This window comes from Paroedura picta, chromosome 11 (assembly GCF_049243985.1).
Source record: "Paroedura picta isolate Pp20150507F chromosome 11, Ppicta_v3.0, whole genome shotgun sequence".
NCBI classification, from domain to species: Eukaryota; Metazoa; Chordata; class Lepidosauria; order Squamata; family Gekkonidae; genus Paroedura; species Paroedura picta.
Window position 1 is genome coordinate 16,721,404 of NC_135379.1, and position 14,773 is coordinate 16,736,176.

Consider the following 14,773-nt stretch of genomic DNA (forward strand, 5'->3'; position numbering starts at 1 on the left):
TTCAAAGTCCCAACATATTATGCTCAAGAGTAGATTCCATTTCCACCGCCATTTAATTATTGAACAGTAATCTTCTCAAGGAAAATGCTCTATCCCCAGATAATTATAACACTTACTCTTGGCTACAGAGTGGTTTTCTATGGCAGAACACCCAGTGTTTGTGATTGTGAGTCGAACGGATAATAAGGCATTCTTTTGCAACCATTTCCCATAAAAACACTGCCAGTTGTAAGAGCCACAATATTGCTCTACACATTCCTCATGTATGATGCAGCTCTGTAGATCAGCCAGCTGCCTCTGGCAATTAGAAACTTCCCCCAGGTGACCAGCAATTGATCTCAGAATTTCATCTTTTCAGCAACACCACAATACAAGTTCTTAAGACTATGTATCTGGTTTGCTTCCAGATCAAGTTCAAGGTTCTGTTTTTGACCTTTAAAGCTATATGTGGCCTGGGTCCTACCTATCTGAGGAACTACTTATCTGCTTATGCCCCCACAGGGCACTTTGCTCTGTGGGTATGAATTTGCTGGCCCGTGGGACATTTGCCTGGTCTCGACCAGGGCCAGGGCCTTTTTGGCCTTGGCCCCACCCTGGTAGAATGAGCTCCCAGAAGAGCTGAGGACCCTGACAGAGCTAGGGCCTGCAAGATGGAGCTCTTCCACCAGGCATTTGGTTTAGGCCGGGGTATGTGTGTGGATGACTGGAGTTGCGAACTGTGGGTCCCGCCCTATGCTGAGTGCTATTGTTAAGCACTGATGATTAGAAGCCTCTTGTTAAACCTTTTTAGGGCCATACTTTTGGCCTGGGCTGGAACAGCTGAGTTGGGGTTTTGGGCCTATTAGAGTTGCACTGCTGATACTGATATTGTTATTACTGTATTGGTTTTAATGTTGGAAGGGGGGTTTTTGTGGGTATTTTGTGGTTTGATTTTATATTGTAAGCCGTGATGAGACAACATTGTCATGAGTGGTGGGGTATAAATCGAATAGACAAACAAACAAACGAATATAGTCAATATGTTTGGCTGTGGAAACCTACTTCCTATATTATTCCTGAATTGTGATGAACTGGTTTCCATAGACATTTGCTACATTCCAAAGTAATTATTTTCCATACCATAGTACTGGACTAGCATCTGGGAAACCTGGGTTTATACATCAATTTTCCTATCAAACTTGCTGTATGACCTTTGGACAATCTAGCCTAAATCACAGGACTGCTGTTGGGATACCAGGCCTCCTGTTATAGCTGGAGACCTCCCAGCATCCCTGTTTTTGCCCCTGGCACCTGGTTGTAGCAGGAGGAAATGGAGTGTACACCAGAATTGTGCCAGCTTGCTGACATCTCCTTCAGTACAAACCAGAAGGGACACAGTAGGGACACAGTAGACACTCTAGCATTAATAAATATTCTATTCTAAAACTGTAGGATTTGTGTAAATGTTACAGAGTCTGAAGTCATTACTTGATGTTTTTACTGTAAGTGACAAAAGCCATGAATTCTACCCTGACCTTCTTGAGGAAAGGCAACATAAATACATATTAAGATTTATTTTTTAGGGCAGACAAATGTGTGTTCATATCACTTCTACCACAATTATAATGTCTGTCTATTTTGATTTTTTTTTGGCAAACTAATTCTTACTCTGTACAGAGTTTTATTTATTTATAACCTCATATTTTGTGCCTAAATGGACTATTGCTTACTATTTTATCTCATTTTATCCTGTAACTGAGTCGTTATTGGGTGTGAACTCAACTATGAAGGAAATCTGAGCTGCTTTCATTTTGAAGCAGGCAAGAATAGAAAGTGCTTTGAAATGTAATTAACTCAGAAGATTTTAAGGTAAAAGGAAGATTTTTTGTCATCTTTGATTGCTGTCTGCTTTTTCTCATGCTTAATTTTGAAAATTAGAAATACCACAGCTTAATTGCCTTAAGGTATGTTTCTGACTTGTGATGTACGGCTGTTTCTAAGAAAACTATATACAGTTGCCATAGGCTTAATTATCTAGGGGTTTTATTTTCATTCTGATGATTCCATCCAGTACTCATATTGGGCTATTTGCTGGTCTGGATTATCAGAGATAATTTTGGGGTGTATTTTTTTTAGAAATTAGACACTAGTCCTCATAAATCCAGAGACAAGGAAAAATGTGCAGTCAGTACTCTGTCCTAGAGGTGGGCACGAACCTGGAAAATGGAAGTTCATTGGATTTGTGGGTGGTCGTGGGTCGGGCAGAACCTTGAACTTGCACTGACACCCCCCCCCATTTTCACGAACCTTTGGGTTTGCTTGAGTTCATTAACTGTTAAACTGTTTTCTGGGGTGTTATGCATGTGAAATTAACTGTGAAGCCCCCTGAATGTATCACCTCATTGTAGACATGGTTTCTGGGTCTTGTCCAGTGTCCAACCTTCTCCCCTTTGGCCCTTGGAAGTGGTCATCCACCTACCTACTTTCCCATGTCATAGTTTTAGAGAGTAAACTTTCCTATGAACTTAATGGATGATGACTGAAATGGGCATTGGAAGCACCCACAGGGGCCAAGTGGTGACTGCACATATGATCACGAGGGCCCACGAGCTTGGAGAGGCCTGGATGGGGTGTAGCTCCCAACACGCTCCCTGGGTCCTTGGTCAGGTGCTCTGACTTCCCATCTATCTATCTCCCTACCTAACTTTCTGCCTTCCTACTTAACCAACTGTCTCCCTGCCTACCTAACCAGCTATCTACCACCATTTACCCACCTATTTAACACCTGCTGAGCACAACTACCTTGGCAGATGGCAACTGAAGACTTATTTCTAAGGAATTCATGTAGAGGAAGACATTGGATTTCAACATAGGGTGGCAGGGAGAAAGACAGAAATTCAGAAGTATTTGTCATGGGACCCTGAAGAGTGGGAAAGTATGTGTTGAGAAAGTACGTAAGCTTAGCCCTTGCTGTGGGAGTTGTCGGTGGACCATCTCACTAGATGGGGAACTATGGGCCAGTTTATTTATTTATTTAGATTTATATACCGCCCTCCCCGAAGGCTCAGGGCTCAGTTGTTGTTACAGTAGGATGGGTATGCTGCAGGTGCCACCGGAAAGTCATAGAGAGGAGGCATATCAGCTGAATCTCAACATACATATTTTAGGAAAAAACTATAGTAAAATCTTAAAAATCCACCAACCCTATGTCAAACACCATCAACATTTTCTATTATCCATAACAATGCAAAAACAATCAGATCTACCAACCACCATCACCTCCACCTTGTATAGATTAAGTTTTAGCTTCTTCTCCTACGCCCACTTAATAACCTCTTGCACACAACAATTTGGAATAGAAACAACCACATCTGGAGGCTTAACTAAAAGACATAAAGACCTAGGAATTCATGCCCATATTAATAACAGTCGACACCAGAGGTCTTGGTTGCTTCAAGACCTGTATCCTGTTAGGTTTCAATGAAATGCTTCTAGCTTGAGGGCTATTTAATGGATTTAATTTTAAGCTTTTGCTGTTTCTATGCCTTTAGCTTGTTTTAAACATTATAATGAAACCATACTGTTTTTACTTGTGAGCTGTCTCAAGCATGTCTGTGAAGAGATAGAGCAAAATTATTTATAAATAAATGTAATGATCTGTAAATGTTGAACAGCACAACAGTAAACCACAATTTAAAAACCAGGTCTTTCAATAACCATATATCCCAATAATCATTTTATATGTCGTACCAGAAGAAAATATTGAAACCAGCAAAGTGGTACATCCATAGCTCCCCCTTATCAGTGTAGTAAGATACCATGATCAATTATATAAAAAAGTAAAAGATACAGTATATTGATTTTGGCAAGAAATTGACAAGCATGAAATATATCTACCACATTACAAGAACAAATTGGACTAACGTTTCAGCAGCCAGGTCAAATGTGGCATTTAATCAAATAAGAACTAATAGTAGATGTCAAATTACAGTGCAGTTCTGAAGACAGATAGACTCTTCTAAATCCTCTGAAGTCAACTGGCTTAAAAGGGTCAAGTGAGTAGCCATGTTGGTCTGAAGCAGCAGAACCAAGTTAGAATCCAGTGTCTGCCTTAAGACCAAGAAAGTTTAATTCTGGGAATCAGTTTTCATGTACATACTCACTTCCTCAGATTTTGTTGGTCTGGAGTGCTACTGGCTTAAAAGGATGCAAATTTGCTCAGGATTGCTCTGTTAGTGACTTAGTTATGCCCTACACCATGAAATTGGTATGATGAAAACAATTTTAAAAGTGTTTCAGTTTTATTAATTTTCAAAGGATATGGGAGGGAACTGTGCACATGAATCTGGGAAAGCTATACTCCATTTTACTATCAGGATATCATAAATCAGGGACCCTAGAGCTCTGTTTATATTAATTTCTCCATTGAGAATGATAGTGCTTTATAATATGGGGTTGCTAGAATGACAAAGAAGATAACAAAGAAGAATGACAAAGAAGAAGATCCCCATAACTTTCCAAGGAAGACAAAACTAGGACAGTTCATACTGGTAATATTGTTTATTAATATTCCAGGGCAGACCAATCAAAAGAAAATGGAGAACAATCTGTTGGGTTTCTCATCTTTTACGCAGTGATCCTCAACCCCCGGTCTGTGGACCGGGATTGGTCCATAGATCAGTCGGTACCGGCCACGGCTCTTCCTCATCCTCCTCCCCGGCTGATGCCTCGGGAGCTGCCCTGCCACTGTGCTGCTGGTGCTCTCCAGGAGCCACCATGGCTGGGGCTCCACCTCAGCGTGGCACTGCACAGCTGCTGCTGGCAGCACCCCCCCAGCAGGCGGGGGGAATTTAGGGGTGCTCGTGGGAAAGCAAGTAGAGCAGCAAAAGACTACCCCCCCCCGGCCTCAGTAAAATTGTCAAGCGTTGACCAGTCCCCGGTGATAAAAAGGTTGGTGACCACTGTTTTGCAGCATACAAGATACAATTTGAGTGACTAAAATACGTGTTTTCTGTCATGGCTCCCATTCCCATCTAGAATCATAGAACTGAACCTTTAGGATCAAGTGATGATCCCACCTTTTCTAGCAACCACTGTACCAAGGATTGCTGCCTCTAATGCAGAAAAGAAGGGGAATGGTGACTAATGAAGAAGACAGATGGAAATTTTCCATTCTAATACAATTAGTGCTGGAAAAGAGAAGATACAATTGAGATCCAAGTTTAATGCCTCTGGGCAGGAGAATCTGTATTTACCACATGGCTCAAATTTTGTCAACTGTATACATTATTTCTATTATGTACGTTGAATATCTTTTATGATAAAACCATGCAAAGAATGAATGCCCCTGCTTTGGATTGTTGGCTATCATCGACACTGCAGTCAAATCCACTGAGAGAATGACTTCCTTTAAATCCCCCAGTGTGATTGTAGCACAGTTCTTACCACCACCGCCCCACTGTAGATATCAAAGTAAACCAAATGAATACAATAGTCCTCTACCTCAATCTGTGTAGCATTGTCATGTGTATCATCAAGCAGCAGATCTGTGAAACCTCCAGGTTCTGAGGAGTCCTGCCCCATACTGGCTCTGTTGGTGTCCACTGGCTTGAGAGACTCTGAACGCCGTTTCCATCTGTGGCTGTATGTGTAGAAATCCACATGTACATTCTCCTCCACTTGTGGGAAACTCTGAACCATTTCATAAAATGAACCTGCAAGACAAAGAGATTTTTTAAAGGTTCAAATGCTGAGATCAAAGAACTACACTTTCATAATAATTGTACAGTCTCCAACAAACTACATGAGACTTAGTATAACAAACAAGAGAATCTTTACTGATTTATTACAGCAGTATTTCATGCCCTTTGTCAGGTTTATGTGGCTAATTTTAATATTCCTGTACATCTGATCAATGACAGGCAAATAAATTAGTTTAATCGCTATGCAAGGTTTATACAGAAGACAAGAAGACATGCTGATGTCTGAATTGCAGCTTACCCATCAGAATTTCTGATGATATCTGAATGTCAGCTGACCCATCAGAATTTTTGTCTTTTCTGTTATCACTTGGCCTGGAGATTTGATATTCAGACTGTTAATGAAACTTCCTTCAGTTTCAAAGAAGGGATTTGTGGAATTGTATGGGTTACAGCAGTGGTCCCCAACCTTTTTGAGGCTGGGGACCGGCGGCAGCAGGGAGGGCGATTGTCTGGCTGCGCATGCCGCGCACGCACGGCCGAAATAACACATTGTGCATGCGTGGCCGAAATCGCGCATGCACAATGCGCGTGCGCGGCCCTGCTTCCCTCTCTTCCCCTCCCACAGTAAGAAGCTTACCGGGCCGCAAGCTTGCGGCCTGGGAAGTTTTTTACTGCAGGGGGGGCGGGGAGAGGGAGCCGCGGCCCGGTTGTTGGGGACCACTAGGTTACAGAATAAAGATTGGTATAGATCATTTATACAGATGCACAATTTGTAACATGGCTTACTCTATAAAATGGCTTGGATCCTGACTTGATTTTCTGCAAGCACAAAAAGGGAAAATAATTTTTGCTAATTCCTCCCTGCTGTGGCAGGTCAAAATGCCACCCCTACCGTTGGAGAAAAGGAACCCCCAAGAATAGCTACTATGGAGAGTAGCTCTCAAACAACAAAGCTCAGTGGCAATTAATTTCCTTCCTTAAATCTATGGAAATTTTAGAGATGATCCAATTAATATATCAAATTAACAAAAAATGTAGCATCAACCAGATGCAACAGGATTTTCTATATAGCAAGGCAGAAAGACTCAGAAATCTTACTTTTATTGGTTTTCATACAAATAGATAAATTATGACAACAGGTAAGGCTCTTCATGAGCCTCATTTCCACATGCTTTAACCAGCAAACACACTAAAAGGTTGAATGTACTTGCGGTGATAAGGAGTCAGAACTCCTTATCAAATCAAATTTACAGGATAAATAAACTAAGCATTTGAATGTAGAGAAGAAATATATCCAGATTTGAAATAAGTCTACCTCACTAGGCTGTATAGGTGAACCCTCCTTTCCTCAGAAACATGCCCCTCATACTATTTCTGAACAGCCTAAACACGTAACATCAAAACCTGAAGATGGATTTCCCAGTAGACCTTGCCTAAGGACCATTTCAGCCCTTTTCCTGACAGGAAAAGAACCAATCAGATTCCACAGGGTGCTGCTCATTCCAGGAGCAGAAGATCGGATGCACACCTCCCTCTTGTATGAGACTTCTAGTCTTGCTAGTAGAAAGTTCTTTGCTGAACTCAACAGTCTAATGTGACTAACCTGTTACAGCCTTCCTCTTGAATAAGCTGGCCCTATTCTATCTGAATTGATCATCTATGGAACCAGTTGATCTTTATGGTGAGCAGTTTGCAAAGCCAAACGGAATCATTTTCTCCCACAGCATCCACATAATGATAATATTCAGATCAATGCTCAGAGATCTTAAAACTGTTGTTTCCTACAGTTACATGGCAGTGAAATCATCTTACGTTTCAAAGAGAACGACGGGAGATAAGACAATGGTATAGGACTCCCAAAAAGCAATCTTGTTTTTGAAAACTATACTGTGCTTGTGAATTTCTGCCAATGAGGACAACTAGAGAAATGCACACTAGTTGTAATTGTAGTTGTAATTGCCCAGTGGAGAGAAAGTGACTGTAGCAGCTTCACAAGAACTTACAGTCCTCATGGTATATCACTAGCTATCAGTTTATTGAACATCATGTCAGATCTTGGATCAACACTTCTCTCCAGTAAATTAATACTGTTGATCCTTCCCAGATGATAGCCATCTATAGAAATACGGTGCCCACAAATTACATTTCTTAACCAAGAGCTGAAGTATGTCCTTTTCCTTAGAAGACCGACAATTCTGGCCTTAAATAAATCGCTGTCAATTTGTCTCTTTGATATAATTTGCAGCTGTCTCAGAGAGATGGGCAGCTCAGTGGAATATGTTATCAAACTGCCATTCACAAATCCATCCAAAGTCGCCACTCCCCTGAGGAACTCATCACAACGCTGAGAGCATAAATAGGGGCTTTGGGTCGCAAAATACTGACAGATATGACATTGATACACTGGGGGCTTGCAATGCGCCTCCAGAGCTTATATATGTAGACTTGAGGTCTGAAGCCAGAATTGTGGCATATAACTGAATATACTGAAAGGTATCTAATCAACATCCTGGGAGAGAAACTTATTTCCTACTGTGGCTTTCTTCTACCCCATACTCAATGCACACATTCAGCTTATACTTCCTCGCTCACCTTCACTGTTTTGCCCACCTGGAGCAAGAGATGGCTTGTTACCTTGAGAGTTTATTGGAAACCAAGCCCACTGAGTTTGATGGCATTAATCCCATGTAACTTTGTGCAGGGTCACAGTCTCACGTGTTTACCTTCGCCTATAAGTAGCTCTGCCTAGGAAGAAAAAAGATCCCACTTCTGAGCTTTTGCATCTGGCACTCAGTGTCTGTGGGTACCTCTGCAAAACACTAACAAAAAACAACCAGACACACACATACACAGACCTGTAATCATTCGCTCCAGAAGCTGCTCCCAAGAATGATTTGGAAATGGGCACATTCTGTATTGCAGCACAACAAAAACAAGGCGGGGTACACAATCATCTCTTCCTGTCCTTTGTAGATGATCACCTGATCCACCATTGCACTTTGATTCAGAGAAAAAGACATGTCATAGAGTTGGAAGGGACTTCCAGGGCATCTAGTCCAACCCCCTGTAAAATTCAGGAAGCTCACAACTACCTGCCCACCCACAGTGACTATGATTCCATGACCAGATGATGTCCCTCCACACACCCAATAAGAATCTCTGGCCAGTCTGGCCTGGAAGAAATCTGTCTTCCAATGCCAAAGTGGTGATCAGCATTTCCCTGGCCATACAAGAAAGAGCCATAAGAGTTAAGCACTGACACAATCCATTCTGCCCACCCGTTTACATACCACATTTTACCAACTTGTCACATCACTGAGGTTACAAGGACATCTAAGCAGCTGGAGACATCAGATTGACAGAGAAAGTTGGGATTACCCAGAAAGGGTGAGTAATACAGACAGCCTCTTGACATTCCAACAGGAGGGGAATAGAGAGGTGTACCAATTTGCATGGCTTTGAAGTACAAGACTGAAAACAGCCACCTATCTTGACTGCCAGTTCAGAGATGATGATGACGATGAAGAAGAGTTGGTCCTTATATGCCACTTTTCTCTACCCAAAGGAGTTTCAAAGTGGCTTGTAATCACCTTCCCTTTTATCTCCCCACAACAGACACCCTGTTAGGTGGGTGAGGCTGACAGAGCCCTGATATCACTGCTTTATCAGCGCCATGGCGAGCCCAAGGTCACCCAGCTGGTTGCATGTGGGGGAGTGCAGAATCGAACCTGGCATACCAGATTAGAAGTCCGCACTCCTAACCACTACACCAAACTGGTTCTAAATAAATAAAGATGCTAAATAAAGAGGACACATTATATGATTCCCTCTCCATCCAGCTTCAGGCACTTCTGGGGGGGGGGGCGAAGGAATTTTGGTAACTTTCATTAGGATAATTCTTTGACTCCCAGAATGAGGGCCAAACTATGTGTTATAAAGTACAAGAGTTCACCAGAGGGACTTGCAGCCATTCTGCAGCTGTGAATCCTGGCAGCAACTCTATTTGGAAGCACTTCAGTAGCCTGATTCTGATGGGGGGCAGCATGTCTGCCTTCCATACGTGCCATTTTCCCAAGCTAAAATAGGACTGGGAGCTGCCATTTTCTCCGGTGGGGGCTCAGAAAATTGGCGTACTGGGAAAGGCAAGAGCCCCTCTTCTCCCAATACTCAGAATTGGACCTCTGTGTTTCTTCTCAGTGCCATTGCCACCCAAAACTTGCAGCACCAAAATGACTGCCAGACCCTATGATTAAATTGTGTGAGGTCAAGATTAAGGTGACCAGATTTTAACATTGGTAAACCGGACACCATTGACCAGGGGGGGAGGGGTTCTTGATTAAAAATTTGGTCTATATGGAGCAATAAAAAGTTTCATAGAACGCAAAAATAGTATTGTTATATATATATATATATATATATATATATATATATATATATATATATATATATATATATATATATATATATATATATATATATATATATAACTTCAACATAAGTACAATTTGCCAGGTACCCCCAGATGTCCTTCCAAACGTGGGACAATCTGGTCACCTTAGGCAAATGTTGAGAGTTTTTGTTAGCATCGTTGTTGAGAGTTTTTGTTAGCATCATCCATCCCATAATCCACAGTTTCTCTTTCTCAACTGGTAGGCATCAGCTGCTTAGGCAAAGCAGTTGCAAATGAGATCTGGGAGGAGGGGAGGAAGAAATTTTTCTTCCACTCCAGTTCCTCATGGGTCACATCCCTGCCTAGCGATAATTTTAAGTTTTCAAACAGTCCAAGAATGTATCAGGACAAAATTAGCCTTCTTGATTACAAACACACACAACTGTTTTACTTTGGAAATTAATCTAAGCCGTCTCCAGATAAAATTACTCCTAAATCGAATTCACAGGGATAGTTGTGAGTCCAGGGTGCCTTTGAAACGTTTGTTTTTCTAAATATATTCATTATATAACCTGTCCTCATGTCCTCTCACTCACAGCAAGGCTAACACGGCCAGCACCAGGTTAATTAAAAATTGATGATAGATAACCTTGATTACCTCACTACCAATGTCTTTCAAGTCTCTCATCTAGTGGCAGGTCAGTGTGGCAGATTTAACATTAGGGAAAAGATGGGGTTTAAGGATCTGAAATTTGCAAAGGCATCTCTTGATTTAACTATCACATGCTCATGTATATATTGTGCAAATGGAACTTGTTTAACCATATGTTATTCAGATGTCATTTTAGAATCAGACATGAGAATAGCGTTCAAGTTTCCAGATGAGCAAATAAACCCTTTATATATTTTTTTTCTCCAGGTTCTTCAAAAACATCCACAGAGTCCACATGAAATGAAAGCCTCTACTTCTGCCTCTGAGCTCGTTCCAAGCATATCAACGGCAGCTTTGTGATCTTAATACCTAAGAGCTGGTTTCCTGGAAAAGGAGTGAGAAAGCACTCCTATGTTTATTGACCTGTTCTTGGTTGGATATAGTAGTAGGCATTAGAGTTTTCAATACGATGATTGTTCCATGATGGCTGTTACATTTTTGGATTAGTTCAAAGAGCCTCATCCTGAAAGATCGCAAATGTGATATTACATTTTTATACTGCCCTTTCTCCTAAGTAGTTCTGGGCAGCCCATATTTATTTTGTTGGACCGTTTATACTCACCCTCCGCACACTGATTGTAAGCCATGGCTTCTTCAGGTAGTAAACATTTCCAGCTTGCCCTCCCCACCCCTAAAAAAGGGGTGTTTCTGTTTCACTTCTATCAGCACACTTTCGTAGGGTAGGTTAGGTTGAGAATGAGTTAGTTGCCTGGGGTTTTCCTCAATGACCACTTGATATTAGAACTTCCCCACTAATAATCTCACACTCTAACGACTACACTGTCCTGCCACACTGGATGAGACAAAATCAAGGAAACACATACTAGAATTGAGGCTTTTGAACTCTGGTGCTGGAGAAGACTCTTGCGAGTCCCTTGGACTGCAAGGCGAACAAACCGGTCAGACCTAGAGGAGATCAACCCTGACTGCTCTTTAGAAGGCCAGATCCTGAAGATGAAACTCAAATACTTTGGCCACCTCATGAGAAGGAAGGACTCCCTGGAGAAGAGCCTAATGCTGGGAGCGATCGAGGGCAAAAGAAGAAGGGGACGACAGAGAATGAGGTGCCTGGATGGAATAACTGAAGCAGTAGGTGCAAACTTAAATGGACTCCGGGGAATGGAAGAGGACAGGAAGGCCTGGAGGATCATTGTCCATGGGGTCGCGATGGGTCGGACACGACTTCACACCTAACTACAACAGCATACCTCTTGGGGTAAGGCAGCAGACTGAAATAGTATAATTAGATTGGGGGAGGGGGAGAGGATGGAACCACAACATAATTAAGACAAATGCACACAAAACTGTGATTCCTTCTTACATTAGACTGCTTCTGAAAAATATGTGTAGTGTAACGCCGGGGTCATCAACCCCCGGTCCGGGCCGCGAAGGCCACAGTACCAGGCCGCTGGCAGCCGCACCGGCCTCCCCCCGCCCACAGAGAGAAAGAAGGGAAGAGGCAGGCGCAGCCGCCAGCGACGCAAACGCGCATGCACGCAGTTGCCGCACATGCGCATTAGCGCCCCTGGTAGCGAAAATGCGCATGTACGGCAACTGCGTGCATGCGCGTTAGCGCCACCTGATGGTGAAAATGTGCATGTGCGGCAACTGCGCGTACGCGTTTGTGCAGCACCCGGGCCGTCGACTCTCCTCTCACCCCGGAGGCGGTCCCTGACCTGAGAAAGGTTGGGGACCACTGGTGTAACGTACTATAAACTACAGACCATGACACTCAAGCAATGACCTGGATAGGCATTTGTGAAAACAACATCTCTGTGTTTGCACAGAACTATTCCAAAAGCAATGCCAGTACATGGGAAGATAGAAATGGGCATCAAAATAAAGGGATATTCTTTCCACATCCTTATGCTTCTCTTCAATGTGATAACTGAATATAGCTAATGAGCTCTCCTGATAGAAAAGCGTTAGACTTGCATGAAAGAGCTTTGCTCGTTACCTCCAAAGGATCTCAGAGTTTGCGCTCAATTAGCATTGCTGCATCATTCAATTCAACTGGAAAACTGCCAGTTATTGTAAGGATGTCCATTGAATAGTTCAATTTAGGAGAACATGCATGGATTGGTACAAACTTGTCTAGCAATTTATGTGAACAACGGCAGGACTGCAATAAAATTGTAGATATGTACCTCCTTCAAGCATTGCCAAATGCAAAAGGGTTTTGCAGCTTATAGTTCTTTTGCTTGCTGCCACATAAGAGGAAATACTCCGCGAATCTCTTTACAGCAAATATTTCACAGCACTGTTTTCAAAAGAGAGATATTATCAGCAAAGCCTTTAAAAAAAAAATAACAAACACATAATCCAGTTTGCATTTTGCGCACGTGCTTCTAGCAGTTGATCTTTAGGCTGGCAAAAAATGAGTTCTGCCATTTTATTCCCCGCTTATGTTGAATTTAAATTTAAGATTGTGGGTGTTCTGTCGGACACGATGGCAAGGAGAGAAGGGGAAATGACAGTCTCTTAAAGCTCTTGCAATTCCGAGAACAGTCAGTATTAATGAATGGTTGTCAGCTGCATTCAGGGCCACTTGTGGTTGTAGTTGATCAATTCAGCCCTCTCTAGTCAATGCAATCAATGGGAAGCACTAGAGCAGGATTTGGGAGGGGTGAGTGGGTATTATAATTGACTCAGGCCAGACAGGTCTAAAAAGGATACTTGAAAAAGATGGAAAGAAACGGCTGTTAAAGACAAATAATAGCTGCCAGCTAGACTTCATTCTGCCTTGGAGGCGTTTTGTTCCAAGTTACTTCCTGTAAAGACGTGCACAAAACAATAGAAAACACACTCAACTGTGAAAAGAAAAAAAAAATCTCATTCCGTTGTACTAGATTAAGTTGAAAACATCTTATTCTCTTTATTGGAAAAACTTCTGTTTTCCAGAACTCGGCATCAACTCTGCATCTATCGCCTTAAATGTACACCTAACATCAAAAATAGTTAAGCTAAGGTTGCCCACAGCCTAGTGAAAGAAATGTCCTTTTAATGCAGGCTTTGTCACTCACTAAGTAGGGTTCCATTTGCCTGATGTCAGTGGAGAAACCCCTACTGGCCCTCCCCTGCTCCCTGCTGGCACTCGGGCATAGGAGGCGAGGAGAGGGGGTAGAATGGCAATCTGCTGTTATGGCAGGGGCTATGTAACAGGGAAAAACGTCACCATCTGGGCACTCTAGAATTCACCTGAAACTCTGTGGTTTTTATCACAGAGTTTTTGTTGAATTCTGGAGTGTCCTGCAGTGCAGTGATATAAGTTCTGGTTAGGTAGCTGAAACCAGGGGTAGTCAACCTGTGGTCCTCCAGATGTTCATGGACTACAATTCCCATGAGCCCCTGCCAGCAAACGCTGGCAGGGGCTCATGGGAATTGTGGGCCATGGACATCTGGAGGACCACAGGTTGACTACCCCTGGCTGAAACCATCAGAAGATCACCATTCAGGCATGTGACACCCATGTCAGTCTGCAATTCAACTCTATAACCAAGTGATCCTCCATTATATAACCTTTATCTGCATTTTGGCACACATTAAGTTTCTATTAAAGGGACAGGATTTTTTTTCCTCTAAAGGATGTTGGCAACCCTAAGTTAAACATTGCTCAGTCTTCAACTTAATTTGCCCTGATCAATCCATAAGTACACTGAAACAGGTCACCAGGGACACATTTTCAACTGGTGTTTGCAACCAGAACCAATAAAGCAATGAAGCTCCAAAGGAACAAATAGCACCTGTTTCCTGAGAGAGAAGGATGGATTCAGATTCCCACCACCATATACTAAACAGCATGTTTACTATTTTATAACAACTGCACTTATGGTTGTCATCTTTTAAAACAATCCCTCTAGCTGTTCTTTGAGTATCAATCTCATCTGCAGCAAACACCAAAGGATGTTATTTAGCTCCATATCATACCTTTTCAACACATTAAACCTCTATTAAGCTGAGGAATGGGGCATATTTCTTCCTGGCCAGTTA

At 42.3% G+C, this 14,773-nt stretch overlaps 1 protein-coding gene across 3 annotated transcripts in view; it reads right to left on the reverse strand.

Moving 5' to 3' along the window:
- PLXDC2 (plexin domain containing 2) overlaps positions 1 to 14,773 on the reverse strand; it is a 215,032-nt gene that overhangs the window by 111,143 nt on the left and 89,116 nt on the right. Inside the window, exons 1-2 of one of the 3 annotated variants that reach the window (XM_077303071.1) lie at positions 12,931 to 13,031; positions 5,482 to 5,693 (exon numbers count right to left, since the gene is read on the reverse strand). In XM_077303071.1, coding sequence (XP_077159186.1) covers positions 5,482 to 5,693; positions 12,931 to 12,943 — 225 coding nt within the window. In that variant the 5' untranslated portion in view covers positions 12,944 to 13,031. Of the gene's footprint in view, positions 1 to 5,481; positions 5,694 to 8,536; positions 8,670 to 12,930; positions 13,032 to 14,773 lie in introns of those variants that run through there. The other 2 variants (XM_077303070.1, XM_077303069.1) reach the window with 2 other exon arrangements.